A 21,853-nucleotide genomic window follows, 5' to 3' on the forward strand; every position below is an offset into this window, starting at 1 on the left:
TGTTTAAACTGAGAAAGTTTACAATTTTATGCACAAAATGAGCTCATTTCAATTTTGATTTCTGCTACAGGTCTCAAAATAGTTGGGACGGGGCATGTTTACCATGGTGTAGCATCTCCTTTTCTTTTCAAAACAGTTTGAAGACGTCTGGGCATTGAGGCTATGAGTTGCTGGAGTTTTGCTGTTGGAATTTGGTCCCATTCTTGCCTTTGCCTCTGCTGAAGAGTTCGTGGTCGTCTTTGACGTATTTTTCATTTAATGATGCGTCAAATGTTCTCTATAGGTGAAAGATCTGGACTGCAGGCAGGCCAGGTTAGCACCCGGACTCTTCTACGACGAAGCCATGCTGTTGTTATAGCTGCAGTATGTGGTTTTGCATTGTCCTGCTGAAATAAACAAGGCCTTCCCTGAAATAGACGTTGTTTGGAGGGAAGCATATGTTGCTCTAAAACCTTTATATACCTTTCAGCATTCACAGAGCCTTCCAAAACATGCAAGCTGCCCATACCGTATGCACTTATGCACCCCCATACCATCAGAGATGCTGGCTTTTGAACTGAACGCTGATAACATGCTGGAAGGTCTCCGTCCTCTTTAGCCTGGAGGACACGGCGTCCGTGATTTCCAACAAGAATGTCAAATTTGGACTCGTCTGACCATAAAACACTATTCCACTTTGAAATAGTCCATTTTAAATGAGCCTTGGCCCACAGGACACGACGGCGCTTCTGGACCATGTTCACATATGGCTTCCTTTTTGCATGATAGAGCTTTAGTTGGCATCTGCTGATGGCACGGCGGATTGTGTTTACTGACAGTGGTTTCTGAAAGTATTCCTGGGCCCATTTAGTAATGTCATTGACACAATCATGCCGATGAGTGATGCAGTGTCGTCTGAGAGCCCGAAGACCACGGGCATCCAATAAAGGTCTCCGGCCTTGTCCCTTACGCACAGAGATTTCTCCAGTTTCTCTGAATCTTTTGATGATGTTATGCACTGTAGATGATGAGATTTGCAAAGCCTTTGCAATTTGACGTTGAGGAACATTGTTGTTAAAGTTTTCCACAATTTCTTTACACAGTCTTTCACAGATTGGAGAGCCTCTGCCCATCTTTACTTCTGAGAGACTCTGCTTCTCTAAGACAAAGCTTTTATAGCTAATCATGTTACAGACCTGATATCAATTAACTTAATTAATCACTAGATGTTCTCCCAGCTGAATCTTTTCAAAACTGCTTGCTTTTTTAGCCATTTGTTGCCCCCGTGCCAACTTTTTTGAGACCTGTAGCAGGCATTAAATTTTAAATGAGCTAATTAAGTGGATAAAAGTGTAAAATTTCTCAGTTTAAACAGTTGCTATGTTACCTATGTTCTATTGTGAATAAAATATTGGCTCATGTGATTTGAAATTCCTTTAGTTTTCATTTTATTAAAATTTAAAAAACGTCCCAACTTTTCCGGAATTCGGGTTGTATATATATATATATATATATATATATATATATATATATATATATATATATATATATATATATATATATATATATGTATGTATGTATGTATGTATGTATATATTCTATTTATGTATACTGTATTCTATATATAGTACCAGTCAAATATTTGGACACACGAACTGGAAAGTGTCCTAACATTTGACTGGAACTATACAATAATATACACAAAGAATATCGGCTGATCCACATTTTTTACTCATTAATAACGGTATTGGCCCCAAAAAACCCATATCAGTCGTGCTCCAGTGAAGACCTTTTCTTCTAGATGGCCACCGGGACAAAACCACAGGAACCAGATGAGTCCTCTGCAGCTTGAGTGTTTACTATTGTCATCTTGCATTATTGGCACACTATTTTCCTATTTAATACTGTAAAGTGCTTTGACACATTCTGTATTGTTAAAAGCACTATATAAATAAAGGTGGACTTGACTTCACTTTAGCTTCAGTGCACTGTAAACTGCAGGGTAACACTGGACCATACTGGACTGTAAACCTAGATGATTTAAAAACTCTCTCTGCAGGTTCAATAGTCTATTTTTCGATAATATTCAAAGTTAATTCCAGTTTTTCCTGTACATAATTCATAAATCAGTACACATTATATCGAAAAGAGCTGTTTTTGTGTACAAACAGAATTGACATATGTATGCATGCTGATGGGACTGAATAATAAAGTCATTGTTTTCTCCAGTTCACATTTCCTTTCCAAGTTTTGTTGCTCCTCTTTCATCCCCCTAACATTCCCTCGTCTCTGTGCTTGAGTAAGTGAGGGGTGGCTGGTTGTCTTGAATAGAAAACAACTCTATTAGTCCATGCCTATGTGGCCTCTTTCTCTTTCCCTCTCATTGTACTTCTGTTTCTAAATAATCCTTTTTTTTTACTCCAACTCAAACCTGATTCAAACCTGAAGTGCAGGTGTTTTAAACCACAATGTATCACCAATGACATCCAAACAAACAAGTTTACACACACATACACTCGATGTGTGACTTTGAGTGACTTATAACATGCATTGACCACCTTATGCGCTGACCACCTTCCCAAACCAGCAATGAAATTATTATTATTATTTTATTTTTATTAAATACTTAATTGTACAGTTAATAATAATAAATAATAATAATAACTTCCCATGTTCTTTTTTTGTTCCATTAAATTTTTTTGGATTATGTATTTATTCTATTTTCATTTCTCTGAATTCCATTTTAATGGTTAAATACATTTTAGTAATCAAAAAGCATATCTTCCTGAAATACTGAAAACATTCAAACATTTATTGAAAGATTGAGATTATTGAAACTTAACTTCAACTTAACAACAGCTTATTAAACATTTAATAAAAGTTGCATTTTTAGGCCGCTATGAAATCCCCCCTCCCACCCCCCACAAACAATTATTTTTTATTTTTCTCCAAATTATTCGTTTTTCATTGGCAAAAAAAACTTTGAAAAAAAAAAAAGGTGAAAGAGTGAGATATTACCATAAAAATATTTCCACGTTGGGATCACAACTATCCTCAAACAGCTATGTTTCTGAAGACAATGCAGACCGAACAGATGGAACAAGGAACCATACTTTAATATTCACATGAAATGGAAACTATCCTCAACTACTAACTTTGAGGTTTCATTTGGGCCACCATAAATTTCCTAGAAGCAACCCTTATTTACAGCATGTCTACACTTTGTTTGTTATAATGTGAGGATTCGTAAGCTTGCTTAACTCAGCACTGAACAAAACTTTGGTGTTTTGAGCGGTGAGTGGATTCTGATTAACATTGCATTGCAGGCGCCCACTTATCCAATGGATTTGCAGTGTGCTACAGACACCGGTCATGCTGATGGCATTCCCCATAGTGTGCACTTGAGGATGCAGTATGTGGTCCCATGAAGAGGAACATAATTTCCCCATGCAGACAAATAAAGAATACTGCTGCTGTTTATCAGACAAGCATCACCAATAAAATAACCAAATATCAGCCAGTTAATTGGCCTGGGTGTTATATTGATTTAGACAACTTTATAAAACTATTAAAGGTCCTATGACATGAAAATTTCACTTTCTGAGGTTTTTTAACTTTAATATGACTTCCCCTAGCATGTATGTGGTCCCCAAGTTTCTAAAAATTTTAATCGGTGCAAATCGAGATTTTACTATCTTTCTCTGCCTTTGAGAAAATGGAAGCTCAAACGGGCTGATCTGGAATCTCCTCTTTGTGACGTTGTAAAGAGAAATGTTACCTCCCCTTTCTCTGCTTTGCCCGCCCAAATATTTACATATAATTAAGTCGCAATGTCAGGACACAGGCGTTACAAACAGACTTTTATGATATGGATTCGACAGCACCGGCACAAACAGTGAGTAACAGTGTTCATTAATGCCTGATCTGCGATCAGTGGTTTCTGATGTGTAGCTAATCATTCAAGTTCACACAGACTTTCTTTCTAAATAGTTTAATACTGTTTATGCATCAGTGAATCAAGCCAGTGACTAAACGATCAACTTCACGTTGTTTCTATTAGTAGCATGAAACAAATCTGTTATTTAAATTGTGATTTTTAACTACAGAGAGCGATCAAAGAACGCTCCCTTTTTTCGGAGCTGATACACATCCCGAGTATATATTATCTGCACTCTTGCCCAAACTGCCGTTACAATGAATGACGCTGTTATGCTGCACAACGGAGCTCTTACTGTATTCATGTGGTGTATTCATGTGTTTGCTGTTAGTCGTGGTGAATGCATTTTGTGAGAGAAAACGTGATGCAATAATGACGAGATCACTGCCTTCACGCGATAAACAGACTCTGTCTACTCAATGCTCATCACTGCAGCCTTTCATGTGATGGGAAAAGATCGAAAAAATAATTATATAATCAACAAATCCACGATTCGTTAATCTCAACAGCTGTAGTATATATCTATATATATATATATATATATATATATATATTTGAGAGGGGTCCACATGTAATACGCATTTCAAATGCAAAGATGTCAGCCAATCACAACAGTTGTTGTTTACTCGGAGTCTCACAGCAGACACGCCCCTTCAAACAGAGCATTCAAGCCAGAGGGCTATTATCAGGATATAAAAATGCTTTTATTTCTAAAATTTAAATGTAAAACTCATACTAACAATATAAGTACACCTAAGGAAACTTTAAAAAGCATTTAAAGAAAAGGAAATAATCCATGTCATGGGACCTTTAAGCTAAAGTCAGAGAAAACACTGGAACACGAGCTGCTTGTGTTTAAAAGAACACAGTGCTATGCTTCACTCTGAAAGACACAGCACATATATGTTAAATTAAATCTCAGCCTTTGCAATTTGTCTATTCCACTTAGCCACATTGCAATTTCGGTGTTATTCTGATTAATCGTGTGGTCCTAAATACAATTATTTTATTGATTCAAGTAAACCCACAAATAATTTCTTTGATGCATTAACAATAATAATATTTTTTTTTTTACAAACAAACAAAATATTGTCCTGCAACATTGTTATAAAACTAACCAAATACAGAAACTATTAGCATTTGAGACTTTGCTTGCATTAACACAAAGGATTTAGACTGCGAATAGGTGTAGCATTAAACAAAAAACCTGTCTGTTCATGGATTCTGTTTTTGTTTTAAAATAGGGATGCACCGAAATGAAAATTCTTGGCCGAAACCGAAAAAGAGAAAACCAAGGCCGAAAACCGAAACACCGAAAGAAATAATGCCAATTATTAGTACCATTGCACTAAAATGAAGACATTGCAATTGCATAAATTAATATTAAAGTTTCAAAGATAATTAAAATTACATAAATTCCTGAAGATGGTACTCCTCTGGTACTGCTTGGTGACTTCAACATCCACCTAGATAAACCCCAGGCTGCTGACTTCAAAACTCTGCTCTCCTCATTTGATCTCAAGCTAGTGTCTACTACAGCGACTCACAAATCAGGCAACCAACTGGACCTCATCTACACGCGCTGTTGCTCTGTGGACAATTCCTCAGTTGCTCCACTGCACACCTCAGACCACTTCCTCATTACTGCTAACCTAGCACTTACTCCTGAAGTGCCTCACACTCCAACGGAGGTCACCTTTCGACGGAACCTACGCTCACTCTCTCCATCTCGCCTATCTTCTGTGGTTTCATCCTCGCTTCCTGCACTCTCTCAGTTCTCTGCTCTGGACACAAACAGCGCTACGGACACTCTTTGCTCCATTTTAACATCTTGCTTGGACAACTTTTGCCCACTGTTGTCTAGACCAGCACGCACTGCCCCATCTGCCCCCTGGCTGTCTGAGGTTCTTCGTGAACATCGCTCTAAACTCAGGGCTGCTGAGAGGAAATGGCAGAAATCAAGAAACTCTACAGACCTCAGTGTGTATCAGTCTCTCCTCTCTTCCTTCTCTGCAAATGTCTTCACGGCTAAAACATCCTACTACCACAACAAAATTAACAGCTGTTGTGATGCTCGGACACTCTTCAAGACTTTCTCTTCTCTTCTTAATCCGCCGCCACCACCTCCTCCATCGACTCTTACAGCGGACGACTTTGCAGTTTTCTTCACAAATAAGACAAGATCCATCAGCGACCAATTCTCCACACCGCAGACTGAGGACAACTTCACAATAACCGACGCACACTCTTTCTCTTCCTTCTCCCCACTCTCAGAGATGGACGTCTCCAAACTTCTCCTGTCCAATCATCCTACTACTTGTCCACTTGATCCGATCCCCACTCACCTCCTTCAAGCGATCTCTTCTTCAGTCATGCCTTCGCTTAATCACATTATTAACTCCTCTCTTCACTCTGGAACATTTCCCTCAGCATTCAAGCAGGCTCAGGCAAGCCCACTGCTCAAGAAACCATCTCTGAATCCAGCGCTTCTTGAAAACTACAGACCGGTATCCCTTCTTCCATTCATTGCAAAGACACTTGAGCGAGCTGTGTTCAACCAGTTTTCTATGTTCCTTGTACAGAACAACCTCCTGGAAAGCAACCAATCTGGCTTCAAAAGTGGCCACTCAACTGAGACTGCTCTGCTCTCGGTTACTGAAGCCCTGCGACTAGCAAGAGCAGCTTCAAAATCTTCGGTACTCATCTTACTGGAACTTTCTGCTGCTTTTGACACTGTTAATCACCAGATTCTCCTGTCCACCCTCAGAAAGATGGGCATCTCTGGAACTGCACTCCTGTGGGTTAAGTCCTACCTCTCTGACAGATCCTTTGGTGTGTCTTGGAGGGGTGATGTTTCAAAATCACACCACCTTGCTACTGGGGTTCCTCAAGGCTCAGTACTTGGACCACTTCTCTTCTCAATCTACATGACATCATTAGGATCTGTCATTCAGAAGCATGGCTTTTCTTATCACTGCTACGCTGATGACACCCAACTCTACCTCTCATTCCAACCAGATGACCCGACGGTAGCTGCTCGCATTTCAGCCTGTCTGAGTGACATCTCTAGCTGGGCTCATCAACCATTACTCCTTCGAGGAGAGCTAGAAACCTAGGAGTTGTGATGGATCATCAGTTAAGCTTCACAGACCACATTGCTACAACTACCCGGTCCTGCAGGTTTGCCTTATACAACATTAGGTAGATTAGACCCTTCCTGTCAGAGCAAGCAACCCAACTTCTTGTCCAAGCGCTTGTTCTCTCCAGACTGGTCTATTGTAATGCCCTCCTGGCGGGCCTTCCTGCATGTACTGTCAAGCCTCTGCAATTGATCCAGAATGCAGCAGCGAGGGTTATCTTCAATGAGCCAAAAAAAGCTCACGTTACTCCTCTCCTCATCAGGTTACACTGGCTACCAGTAGCTGCTCGCATCAAATTCAAGGTACTGATGCTAGCCTACAAGACGACCACTGGCACGGCACCAACTTACCTAAACTCATTGGTTAAATCTTATGTGCCCTCCAGAAGTTTGCGCTCTGCAAGTGATCGACGCCTTGTGGTACCATCCCAAAGAAGTTCAAAATCACTCTCACGGACCTTTTCCTGGACTGTGCCCAGCTGGTGGAATGACCTCCCAATCTCAATTCGTACAGCTGAGTCTTTACTCATTTTCAAGAAACGGCTAAAGACTCATCTTTTTCGCCTGCACTTTACCAACTAACACTAGCACTTTTCCTTTTCTTGTCTTTTAATTAAAAAAAAAAAAAAAAAAAAACCTACCTATGCGTTCTGTACTAGACTAACTGAGACTTGTCATGGCACTTGTATACTGTTGTTGTTCTCTTGTTGACCTGACTGCTTCTATTGTTCTCATTTGTAAGTCGCTTTGGATAAAAGCGTCTGCTAAATGATTAAATGAAAATGTAAATGTAAATTATGCCAATTATTAGTACCATTGCACTAAAATGAAGACATTGCAATTGCATAAATTAATATTAAAGTTTCAAAGATAATTACAATTACATAAATTATGCCAATTATTAGTACCATTGCACTAAAATGAAGACATTGCAATTGCATAAATTAATATTAAAGTTTCAAAGATAATTACAATTACATAAATTATAAAAAACATAAAAATACATAATTACAAATTATGCAAATATTTATTAAGCACATTGCCACAATGATCAGTATAAAATAAAATTCAAACTCATGTGAATATTAAATAATAATGTACAGGCCTACTGGCCTGCAGAAAGGTTTTAAAATGAACTGTTCTCTCATAAAAACAAAGTGCATTTAGGTGAAGTGCATTTGAAATTGTTCTCTGTAGGACCAGAAAGTGCATTACTTCTCCAGTAGGCAAGACTGTTATCACTTCTGGGGATGGGGACTTCAGACAGATAACCATCTAGCTGTTGAGCAGTTGAGCTTGTCATCTAGCTGACATTTGAGAAATATTTGAGAGAGTGTATTTAAATAGGACCAGGGCATAAATAAACATTTTTATCAAATTAAAGCAGAAATATGGCTAGCAGAAATATGGCTACAATCTGATATTATGTATGTATATGTGTGTGTGTGTGTGTGTATATATATATATATATATAGGCAATAACTTTCCACCTAAGGGGACGTTCAAATATCGCATCTAAAAACGCGTGGAAAAGCTAGACGAGCTGCTTTCTGATTTTTTCCCAAAGCCTTCGGGCACTCGCGGTCCTGAGGCGTCTGCCATTGCTTAGCAACCATGACCTGCTCTCTCCATGAAGACGCGGAAATTTCAGCAATGGATAAATGAATTTGCAGCACAAAAAATTGCTTGCAGTAGCTCTGCTACTAAATTTATTTAAAAATGGCAATCCATATACAGCTATGATCAGATGTTCCTTCATCTTGGCTGAGATTTCAACATTGTTACAGAAAAGGTGATGAAGCTACATGACCTGCGGTGCGCTTGCGGCATTCTGAAAGTTGAGATGTTTTTAACTCGATGCGGTGCGGACGCGCCTGGAAAAAACGAGCGCATTTGCTACATTTGAAATAACGAACTTGAGCGCGCAAAAGACGCGATATGTGAACGGCCCGAACTGTTCTCTTGCTCCACCCACACGTACAGCTGATACAACATCAGAGACAGAGGCCATTATCTCTAATCTCTATCCCACGTCAAAATATGGGTTAAAATTGGCACTAGTATGGGAATACTTTTTGTATAGAAAAGACAAATGCTTATTTGTCCTTGAAGGTCTTTTACAAAAACTGTGGTCAGAAAGCGGCTGCAAAACTAAGAAACGCATCGAACATGTTTACCTATTCAGAATATCATCATCCTGTGCAGATACAGCTATGTCCCATTTATAATTTAAGGTTAATGCATTATGATTTCTGTGATACGGAGTGAAGCGCAGAATCCAGTCATGACAATGAATTTACAGTAGCTAGCTAATTATTATTGTATTTAATTATTAAAGATAAATATAAGTTATTAAACTAATAAATAATCAATGGTAAAATTTTCTTGTTTTTGATTAATGAAATTTGAATAAACACATGGTTTCAAATAGGGAAGTCATTTCATCAGATAACTGCACTCTGCAGGGCTGCAGGACACATGACATTTACATTACATTACATTTACATTTACATTTAATCATTTAGCAGACGCTTTTATCCGAAGCGACTTACAAATGAGAACAATAGAAGCAGTCAGGTCAACAAGAGAACAACAACAGTGTACAAGTGCCATGACAAGTCTCAGTTAGTCTAGTATAGAACGCATAGGTAGGTTTTTTTTTTTTTTTTTTTTTTTTTAATAAAAAGACAAGAAAAGGAAAAGTGCTAGTGTTAGTTGGTTAAGTGCAGGCGAAAAAGAGTCTTTAGCTGTTTCTTGAAAATGAGTAAAGACTCAGCTGTACGGATTGAGATTGGGAGGTCATTCCACCAGCTGGGCACAGTCCAGGAAAAGGTCCGTGAGAGTGATTTTGAACTTCTTTGGGATGGTACCACAAGGCGTCGATCACTTGCAGAGCGCAAACTTCTATAGTCAGATCTATCATTCCTACAACCTGTTAATTTGTTTCTACGACTTATTAATTTTTGGCAATTGTCCATGTTTCATTAATTTTGTTCCCTAAATAACCCATGATTTAACTGAAATAAGGGAACAAATTAATAAATCGAACAAATTATTAATTAATGAAATCTTTAATTTCCTTTCCCGTGTTTACCACACACAGTAAGAGATGCGATTAAAAGTGAAAGATAATAAAATAAACCTACGAAATTAGAAGATTTAAGAAAAGAAACCTGTAAACCAGAACAAATTAAGCCATTAATGAAGGCTATCTCGAACAGCATCCAGAGGCATTGCATCTAACAATTTCCTAACCCTGTTTTTTTTCTGTCTCAGCTGTTTCGATCGCGTCGGAGCCTGGAGCACACGTATATTCTAGCGATTCAAACTTACATCGCAGTCTGTTCATTATCAAAATAAAATACAGTCAACTTAACATTTAAAAGGTTACACTGGTCAGTTAAAATAGACCGTATACCGGTCCTCTCTGCTGTTCCAAGGATGTTTTTGCTCATATGAAGAGGATAATCTTTTCTGTCTATGTGCGTATGTGTAAGTAGTTTACATTATAAATAATAGTTTAACATTCAGGTACATTGCAAATATGGAAACATTTGGATTTGTGCTGAATGACGCACTCGTCCTCGTCCTCGTATGCATGCACATTGTCAGGATCTAATGCGCTGTATGTCGGATTTTTTAAAACAAATAGGCTAGGCCTACCGGAACGCAAAAAAAAAAAAAAAAAAAAAAATCAGACATTTTCTAGAACAGAATTCAGAAGGATCAAATTAATGTGAGCAACAGTGTTTTGCTGAATTTACTTTTCACAAAGAAATGTGCAGCATCTTGTCCTAGCAATAATAAAAGGACACCTTTTTATTTATAATTTGTCTTAAATCTAATTTTGTTTAAAAAAAAATGTTTTGAGAAAATCGAATCAGAATTGTCAATCGAATCGAATTGTGAAATATTAAAATGGTAAACAGAATTTTGTAAAAATAAGCCAGAATTGGATGTCATAAAGCCCTAGAAATGTTCATATTTATTTTTATTTTTTTAATAAATTGTTGTTAAATTCTATAGGTTTCATTATTTCAATTAATTGGACATGGTTTTTGATTACTAAAAGTTAATTTAAGCATTAAAACTGAATTCAGAGAAATGAAAACAGAAAAAACAAGGTATATGTGAAAAATAATATTAATAACTGTAAAATAACAATACTAATATTTATGGCTGATTTCAATTATTTTCAAACGGTAAACCATCAAGCTTTTATTTTGGTGGAATACTGTAGGGGCCCCTCTTTTGTTGACTTCAGGTCAAGGTTTTTGGAAAAAATAAAACACAACATCGGAAAAAATAAGAAGGATTTCTAAGAGCCCTATGTTTGTAGTAGCAAAACAAGTGACCATCGCCTACACACTGGTGTAGACACATTCCTTGTGTCACTGGAAACTTGTTGTGTCACAAGGCATATGTTCTCTTCACGGCCTCTAGAACAACAGCACAGGAGAGACAGATTGAATATAAATCAGTGCTCTTTACATGTGCAGTGAGCAAATTCACCACACCTACTCTTGGTGTGCAGCCAAACAGGAAGTAGAGTGTGTACTCCACTAGTAGCGTGTACTTTCAATAGGTTTTCAGCTGCCAACTTCTGTTAACCGCTGCTGCCACGGAGATTGATCTTACAGACAACAGAGTACAAGCTGAACATTTACAGCAACCAAAGATCAACTGCTGCTTACCAGCTCCTGACCTCGGCCATAAAAAGAGAAACACCAAAGCTTGTCTCAAAGATGTCCCTTATGATCCTTTATCAGTGGGCACAGGAACAGGGTCTACTAGGGGTTTTATAACTTTGTTTGCGTCCTCTGGTCATTGACCTTAAATGCTGCTGAAGGGACTAGCCAATGCATCAAGATCAATAAAACTAACACAGCAGTGACAAAAACACTCAAAGGCTCGTCACTCAAACGTTTAAGTGAACACAATGATTCTGAATTCAATTTGTGAATCAAGGGCATAAACAAAACATTGTTAGTCACAAATATAGTGCATAATATTGCATGGAAATATACTTAATTTCATAACTGTCGTCTTCGTTCTCAGCTTTTTACAAAACATATCAGTGCATATTCTATTCTTTCTCTCTTGCACATAGTCACACAACAAACAAGAATTACTCAACCGACAGGAAGAACAGGATTTGGACCAGACCTTGTGTCTCTGTGTTTGTGAAGCGTGTATTACGTGTGTTCTGACACACTGCTATACGCATACCAAAATACTGATGGGATGTACGTTTGCATATGCTGGATTAATGCATGCAGGCATTCCTAACAAGAGGAAGACTTTGCACATACTTAACATATAGAAACCTTTCTGCAGGTAACCAAACACAACAACAGCCACAGTTATACCACTGTTTATTGCTTGCATGATAGTCGACAAGTGCATTGAGTTAGATTTTGATTATCTAGATTTTTTTCTCATATGTGTTTGATATTTTCTTTAGCTGTTCAGTTTGCACAATAAAACTCTCTTTGAAAAGGGATTTTTGTTACGTTCGTTTTTATCTAGTTATGGGTTAAGCGCTTCTACAGAGACAATTGTCACATGAAGCTGTGAATGTAAATACATCATAAATTGATTTTAATGGGAGACATAACATTATATTATAATGGAGTTTTTGCGCATTTATTTATTTACAGTATATTTTGTATTTGATCAGTATTTTTAGGTAACAGCTGTAATTGTTTGAGAATTTGACACCAATAAATTACATGCTTTTTATATTTTGTTAATTTGTTTAGTTGGTTACTGTGCGACACTGTTTGTGTCCCCTTAAAAGTACTAGAGATGGGCATTTTTCAAAAATATTGTATTAGAATATTTGGGCTCATAAAAAAACAAATATTTAAGTAGGGCTGCACGATTATGACAAAAATCATGATTGTCGATTATTCCCTTGAATTTGTAATTGCGATTTTTAATTACGATTATCAAAATTTGCATTAATGATGCAATGAATTCGCCTACAAAAAACGACCCGTTTGGACTACATCCCTCTAGTTCCTGCAGTAATGACGTCACTAAAACAGTTTTTTTCACTAACCTCCGCCCACATGAATACACAAACAGGGGGGCGTGGCCTTGTTGCGCTCCGACGGAGAAGAGGAAGAGTTGCATTTGTGTTTGTCGCCATGTCTTTGAAACGCTGTTATTTTCATCTCTGAGTTCAATCACCTTTGTTTGGGCTTCCCAGGGACGCTGTACTTGGAGATTAATGGTTACAATTTATGTTTAACTCGGTTCCCGAAAATTATAATCCACATGTAAAACTATGTGCAGCACATTTTGCTGAGGACAGCTTCCTCAATCTCAATCAGTTTAATGCCGGATTCACACAAAGATTATTCCTGAAAGATGGAGCAGTTCCCTCTTTGTCTGGAGAAGGCGTTGTTTATGGACCACAACCGGTAAGTGTATTTTATTATTTAAGTGAAAGTGAAAGTGAAAGTGAAGTGACATTCAGCCAAGTACGGTGACCCATACTCAGAATTTGTGCTCTGCATTTAACCCATCCGAAATGCACACACACAGAGCAGTGAACACACACACACACTGTGAGCACACACCCGGAGCAGTGGGCAGCCATTTATGCTGCGGCGCCCGGGGAGCAGTTGGGGGTTCGATGCCTTGCTCAAGGGCACCTAAGTCGTGGTATTGAAGGTGGAGATGTTAAGTTGGTGCGTTTAACAGTTTCTGTAACTTATTACACAAAGGGCAACGCTGTTTCGCTTTGTTAACTAGATGTTGGGGTTGTGCAAAAAAATCGAATGCGATTTTCATGCGCATCTCGTCAGTAAAAACGCTCCTGTGATTATAAGTACATCTCCAGCACATGCTCCTGCCCACTTGCTTCTCAAAACTAGTCCAATTGCATTTCCAGGAGGGCAGTGCGTGCTCAGCTGCTGTCGAATCACAACACAGGAACCGCTGGCCCAATCAGAACTCGTCACGTATTTCTGAAGGAGGGACTTTATAGAACAAGGAAGTCATCAGCCTGTTTTTATGACAGTGAAAACAGCAGTTTACAGATAGGTGAATTATGTAAAAAATACTGTGTTTTTTTACAAGCGAAACATGAACACGCGTTATATTGCACACTGTAGACACAATCAAAGCTTCAAAAAAGCACGAAAAACGGGACCTTTAATATGGCTATAGCTTCTTATATTTTTAATTTCTTGTTCTTTTCTAAATACTGTTAATTGAAATTATTTTGTTGTGGAGTGAGGGGAACTAAAATAGCCTAGCGGAGCTTCTCAAATTTCCCGGAAGCTTAACAGTTTTCATTTGCTATATTAACTTCAAAATAATTCTTAGAATGAAATTTGGAGTCTGACTTTCGGATGCATATACAGCGTTACTTATTATACATTTACTGTCATTCTATATTCTTTATATTAAATAACATTTTAGCATCCAGATACGTCGGGAACATGGAAACATTTGGATTTGAGCAGAATGAGAGAGGTAGGCATCAGCTTCAGCTTAAAACTAATTTGTTTTTGGATTGACGTTTTCATAGCCTAAACTTAGAAGATTTGTTTTGGAGAGAAACTAATAACTGTTTATTAGTTTATTTATTATAATAAGCGTTAGATCTCTATTTTTTCCTTTTCTTTTTGAGTAAATAAAATGCTATACTTTATTATTATTATTTTTATTATTATATTATTATTATTATTATTAGGCAAGTTATAGGCAAATAATATTGTTTTTTAAAAATAAAGTTATTAACCGGTATTTCTTCCACCCGAACCGGTTTCGGAACGGTAATAATATCAGAGGAACGCAGAACAGAAACGTTAAAATATCGATTCTGCTCGGAGTGAACTGATGAGCAGAAGCCCTTCAAGCCCTGCTGTTAAGGCCCATTCAAACCTTAACGATAATTATGCTAGCTAATATCCACATCAACGGATGATAGATTTATGTTTAATCTATTACTGTTTGCTGCAATTATGCTATCTGCTGTTTTAATGTTAAAGCTCTTTAAACTGTGAAAATTCTGTAACATTTAATATTTATATTTATGGGTAAGGCTACCCAAGCTGAATGTAAACATATCAAAAATGTACTGAGATGGTCGACAGATGGAGCTTTTGTACTTCATTTCCAGCTTTTTTTGTATTTGATCTGTATGTATAAGTAACAACCAATTTAGTTTTCTTCAGTTAACTGATTCAAATGTATTGGGAAAAAGACTTGACATATACTAGTTACAGGCTAAGTTTGAGCATCTTGCTATAATGACAGCATCTCCAGATTTGGATTTTCAGACACAAATCTAAAGCACTAATTATAGGACACTTAATGGTGCTTTTGTAGCATGTGTTCACCGTTCACTTGCATTGTATTAAAAAGAGCAGTGTGAACATTCTGCTAAACATCTTTCTGCTCTACTGAAGACAAAGTATCAAATGGGTTCAAACTGGATGCACAACATGTTTATGTCTTATGCATATGCAGAATCAGATGGAAAAACTTTGACAGGGACTGATCTTGCTTAGTTTTGAGAATGAGAGATGCAGTCATATTATATAATGGTCCATGCCAACAATATCCCAATTGCATTGTTTATGAATTCTGCTTGTCTACAAGACTGAATGCTTCTCCAGGCTGTTGACAATCTGAGCGCTTAAAGAATGCCAACCGACCGTTTGCTGAAAATATTTACGGAATATGAAATTATTAAACAATTATGCAGACACACATTTGTTTTGTTCCATGTGTAATCAGAATCTGACACAGTTACACAGAACTTTAAAACAAACGACCTTTGGAATAACTCATTCAGTGAGCAGGAAGGACAGACTGTATGATTCTCTAAGAACATGAATTCTTCCTCCAACTAAGTGCACATATTGTACACAGAAGAATGAAAAAAAAGAAGAAGAAAAAAACAGTTTAAACCTGAACCATACAACAAATAATAGATTACGACATAGTGACATTTTTGTGTAGCAGTGAATAAGAACTACAAAACTTAACTCGACATATAACAGCAATTTTATTTTGTACAGTTTTTATAAATCTCTGTGAGATTACGAAATTCACTGTTTTGCAATCTTAAAAAATAACTTCTGAGAACATCTGGTTTATATCAAATGTATATGTACCATGGCAATACCATGTTTTGAGCATGTACTATGGTAGCACCATGTTATTCTTTCACTTATGTAACCATGTGAATATTCATATTTCATATAAAATAAAAACTCTGCCGTTGTGTGTACTGATATGATATCAGGAGTTGTGCCCATTAAACTCCTGAACTCTGGCTGTCAGGTTTCAGCGCTATTGTCAAGCAAAAGTTGCAAATCAAGTTTGTGTGACATACCTCACCCACGACTAATGCGCCAACAGTGTGAGAAAAGAAAGAAAAAACACCCCGACAGGATTTTCTGACCTTATCCACTTTATATGGGCCTATTAGTCTAATTTAGTAACATATATACAGGACTAAATGGTAAAATTGTTTCCTCCACTAAAACAACTTGTTACAAAATCTCGAATTCCACACTGCGTGTGCATTTCAAGGAAGCGACGCGGCAAAACTGATCGCTCCAAACCTTTGACTCGAACAGCCGCGTAAAAATGCAGTGGGCCCCGTGCGACTTCAGCAGTGTATGTAAACGGGGTGTCAACCGCTTCAGTAGCAGTTTCTCCGAAAGAATGTGTCCCGCCGCTGTATGTTCATGTTAAACACTCTGTGCTTCGTAACTTTACATTAACGTAGTAAGTAATAGTATATTATGGGAATTTTGGGGTAGTTTGGGAATGCGTGGAGATGACCCACCTTCTCTCCCTGAAGCGGCTGTAATACCCAACAGCAGCAGCAGGACCCAGACGAGCCCAAAACTTCTGTCTGCCTCCATCGATTAGTCCTCCATTAGTTAGTTAATAGTCCTCCAGCTCATGCCCGGATCCCGTACACGTTACACGGATCCCCCTCGTGTAGTTCCGTTGCGTTAATTATACCTTTTTTCGTGTCTTTGTTAATTCCCGAATAACAATAACTTCCTGGCAGGAGCGTGTGCGCCTGACTCTCCAGTCTGAGTGTGTGCGTGTGTGTGTGTGTGTGTGCGCGCGCTCCCGCAGAGGAGTGCCAGTACAGATTGACTCCAGTATTACAGCAACATTCATGCAGGCCAATTATGGAGTCGTGAGCAGTTTTAACAAGACCAAGGCTAGTTGTCATATTTTTGACTTCAGTGAATATGACTCATATTAATATTATTAGTCTTTTAAACCAAAAAAAAAAACCTACTGAACATTTCCAACATAGTGCCCAGGAATAAGGATCACTGAAAAGGCATGCAGGACATGTTATTTTCTATATGGGGTAAGTTGTCACAATACCTACCATGAAATAAATGCATTCCAGTTATTACTAGCAACTTTTCCCTCTACAGTATAGCCTACTACATTTTATTTGCCACTGTCATTCAGATATCAAAAAAGAATTCGCTTCAGAATAGTACCTACTGCAATTTTATTAGTAAGACTTTTCAGTGAATTTGGATGGTAATTATAAAAGATTAGGAAAATATATATATATATATATATATATATATATATATTTATATATATATATATATATATATATATAAAGCAATTATTAGTAAGAAAGAACATAACATTTTTTAGTTTTAGTCATTAGTAGGACTGAATGAGCATATCTAATAAATATGAACTGTAATGGGAACTTTTAATAATTAATTAGCTGCATGATATCTGAATCACTGCATAACATTTAGTGAATGAAATTTTTAAACCAGGTTATAGTGAAGATAAAAAAAGTATTCATTACTTTGAAATGGTTATTCTCTAAAGTCTTTAATAATAAATAATCAATATATCATCGAAAGGTGTAACTGTTTAGTAGTTAACCTAAAAAAAAAAAAAAAATTATATATATATATATATATAGATAGATAGATAGATAGATAGATAGATGTAGATATAGATGAGTTGTTCCATTATATGAACAGAGTTGGAGAAGTTTAGCATTACATCAATTGTTTGCTCACCAATGAGTCTGAACATCTGAAGAAAAAAAACACCCAAATAATCCACAAGTAATTCACATAACAGAAGCAACGGTTTGAGGTTGCAAATTTTAATTGAACAAAATTATTGAACAATAAGAGATAAATTGTGTGTAGGTGAGGGTAAGGTTATGGGTAACAGGTAATATCTGTTGTTGTGTAATGATTGATTTTTCTGTGGAATTTTATTTATTTTTTTGTCAGTTTATTGTTGTATGTTTGATCTGATCTCTTGACTGATTGTCTAAGACAAATTTCTCCTGAGGGGAAATAATAAAATGTAATACTAATGCTAATTAATTCTGAATTACAGATTTTTGCTTCACAATAACCCAAACGACTCCAGTCCATCAGTTACATGCCAAGTGCTATATGAATATGCTAAGTAAAATGAAAACATGTCCTTAACATTTTAATTATGTAGTAAGCATTTCATAAAAGCAATAATGCACTTGTGATTTAGCTGTCATGATTTTTTTCATGAAGCAGCACAGCCTCTCATCGTGTTACTGAAATAAATATATAGGCTTACCATTAAAAGAATGAATGTTTTATTGATTTCTTCAAGGTTTCTTTATACACATTTGGATCTGTGTACAACTGGTGGAGAAAGGTGAAATACAATACCAAGACAAAGAAAGAGAGCAAGAGAAAAGGACAGAGAGATTGAGAAGAGAAAATGAAGGTAAGAAAGATATACAGGGCAAGTCTATGTTGAGCATGTGGATGGCCACAATCAAACTGGCCAATCAAGAGGAGAATTTGGAAGTCCTGCTGGACATTAACAATTAGAATACCCAGAAGCCACCTCAGGTGTTTGGCCTTATGTTACATTACATAGACAACAATGTCAAAAAAGTTGTTAGTAATGCTCTTCAGAAAACAACTTATTACCAGTCCAGGCATACAGAAAATCTGATCCCCTCTAATTTTAGTTTCTTAAACATGAAAAAGCTCAAGTTTACATTCAGCATGCAGGTTATTTTACAGTTTTAATTTGATGGATTTGCAAACAGTATAATACATGACCTCCAATCTGCTTTAAAAACATGAACAAAATATGAAAAATGTATTAAGGGAGGGTGAAAAGCATTATATATTTGTTAGTACAGTTGTGTCCATGAACAATTATCTTGCTTTAACTTCATCCTAATTAAAGGAATATCCCAGCAGCATCTGTCAATCACCACAAAACAAAAATAAAAAAATTGTGTTCAGAGATGTGAGAGAATATCCACTAAACTTGGATGTAAACCACAATACTGAAGAGAAGATCTGTCAGTACTTTCAATTGATCGCGATTTTAAATAAACAAGCTTAAAAAGTTGTAGTAAGTGGTTAAACTCCCCCATAGTTGTAAAAATACTGCAGCATAAACTTTCTGCCATTAAGACTCTCTAAAAACAGAGTCAATGATCAGTGGCCCCCGCCATCACTGTTCTGAATACCCTTGTTGACCCCTCCCCCTCTATACCGCTTTTAGCCTTTCTAAATGGCTATATTTACCCTCCAGGCTGATCATGCTTGCACTCTTGTTCTGGCACACACACACACACACACACACACACACACAAAGTGCACAGGTGACGATATAGGAACAAAGACATATAGGCAATCAAATGTGGTTTTGGCTCCAGTCACAATAACTCTAGAATCTGTAAAAGTATGAATCCACTTGAAAATGATACGAAAGATGGTCTGGCACAAGTGAGTAAAAGTTTGTGGATGATGGGAGATTTGTGGAAACTTACACATAGACGAGTGCTGCCTTGTATGAACAATTAAAAGATTAAAAACGTAAGGCATAGTGTGACAAGTATTCTGAAGAGAAGGAGCTTAATAACATTGCTAAGGACATAAGCTGTGGTAGCTGTCAGGTTGCTATAGTTATAAATGTTTGTAAATGTGATGCACTACAAGCTCGAATTTCACAGCAACTACACACACACACACACACACACACACACACATAAATACATCTTTCTTTATCCCTTTACCATTACCTTAATTGCAAAGGCACTCTTGGTGAAAATAAAAAGATTTATATGACAATGTTTTAAAATAAAGCACAAAGTGATTGGATATGTAAAAATGTAAGGAAATGAAAAACAAAGATAAAGCAGCCAGCAACACAGAGAAAAACCATGCTTTAAAATCCCAATCAGAAAGAAAAGTAATTTCTTTGCAATCACATATCATGCCACTCTCCAACTCCGTCTGTCATAAGGATCAAGCCAGTATTTTATATTCAGCCAACAAGTAGCTCTGTGGTGCTGATACTAGACATCCCACAGAGTGTTTCAAGAAATAGTTGACCCAAATATGACAAATATTGACATGACGGTCATTTACTCATGATTTTCCTTCATGGAACACAACAGGAGATGTTTAGCAGAGTGTTCACGCTGTTCTTTTCCATAAAACGGAACACAGTGACCAAACACTATTGTATCAACCTAAAAAATGGCAATAAAGCTCCATTTATCATCATACTATACATGTCATGAGTTTCAGCAAAATATTAATCGATAATGTCATTTTGGTCCACACAGAGACTTGAAATAATGCCTGTTCACACCAAGAAAAATAACTATAACGATAATATAAATTAATTTCTTCATGCTTTAAATATAACTCTACCCTGACCTCATTTAGTATATGCGGATCCTAGTATATGCAAATTAGACCCCACCTCCACTCAATCACAGCAGTTTGGACCACCTGCTCCGCTTTCTTGCTTAACTGAAGTAGTAAATGCTACACAATAGCAAGTTTCTATATTGGATTAATTCAGCCAATATATGTTTGAACCAGAAACTGATTCCAAAGAAGAGAAGGAAGAACAAATTCTACAGGGTGATATTGAATTTGATGTATCAGAATGTATCATGTTCTACAACATCAGACACGTAACAGTAAAAGATACCATTAGACTTTTTTTTTTTACAACATTACCAAACAGTTGAAACTAGGAATGGGAATCTATGGGTATATCAAGATTCGATTCGATTAGGATTCAGACGCCCACAATTCGATTTGATTACGATTATTGATGCATCACAATGTTGTCATACATCGTGTACATCTATTAGGGGTGGGCATCTTCAGGCACTTCATGATCCGATCGGATTCCGATTCTGGGAGTCACGATCCGATACCAAAACAATTCTTGATCTACATTATTTTACATTTGCTGTGCAAATACATCTTTACAAATTTAAATCTTAAACAAAATTGCAGTTATATGCTTTTTGTTTATAGTTGGAATCTCTGTATGTAAGTACTGCAATCTTAAAAATGGGGGTGTAAATCTTCACTGGTTTTACAATTCAATTCAATTACGATTATCATGATCATGATCAACTCAATATGACGATGCATCACATTGTCAGTTTTCAATATTACTGCACGGGGCTACATTGGCTTCATATAAATTTTATATCAAATTTATTTTGTGCAAAATTAACTTTTTTTTCTTTTTTTATTATACAATTACTTATTTAAAATAATTTAAGTGTCCGAAAGTTGAGATCATAGAAAGTGACAGCTATAACAGGCTGCATTCACGCACAGATCTATTTCGATATCAGATGTTTTGTCCTGCTCTGAAAACATAACTGACTGTGAGTACATCAATTTCGTATAAAAGTATTCGAAAATTCAAGTGCATTTAACTGCAGCTGAGCTTCAGGACAGCAAACACAAAGCGCACGTGAAAGTCTTTCATTG

The 21,853-nt window shown here is 36.8% G+C and overlaps 1 protein-coding gene across 1 annotated transcript in view; it reads right to left on the bottom strand.

Annotated features, from left to right (window-relative positions):
* Positions 1–17,133, bottom strand: part of erbb2 (erb-b2 receptor tyrosine kinase 2) — a 39,238-nt gene extending 22,105 nt beyond the window's left edge. Inside the window, exon 1 of the mRNA XM_059530581.1 lies at positions 16,873–17,133. Coding sequence (XP_059386564.1) covers positions 16,873–16,951 — 79 coding nt within the window. The 5' untranslated portion in view covers positions 16,952–17,133. The remainder of the gene's footprint in view (positions 1–16,872) is intronic.
* Positions 17,134–21,853: the final 4,720 nt, after the last annotated feature.

This window comes from Carassius carassius, chromosome 39, assembly GCF_963082965.1.
Source record: "Carassius carassius chromosome 39, fCarCar2.1, whole genome shotgun sequence".
Taxonomy (NCBI): domain Eukaryota; kingdom Metazoa; phylum Chordata; class Actinopteri; order Cypriniformes; family Cyprinidae; genus Carassius; species Carassius carassius.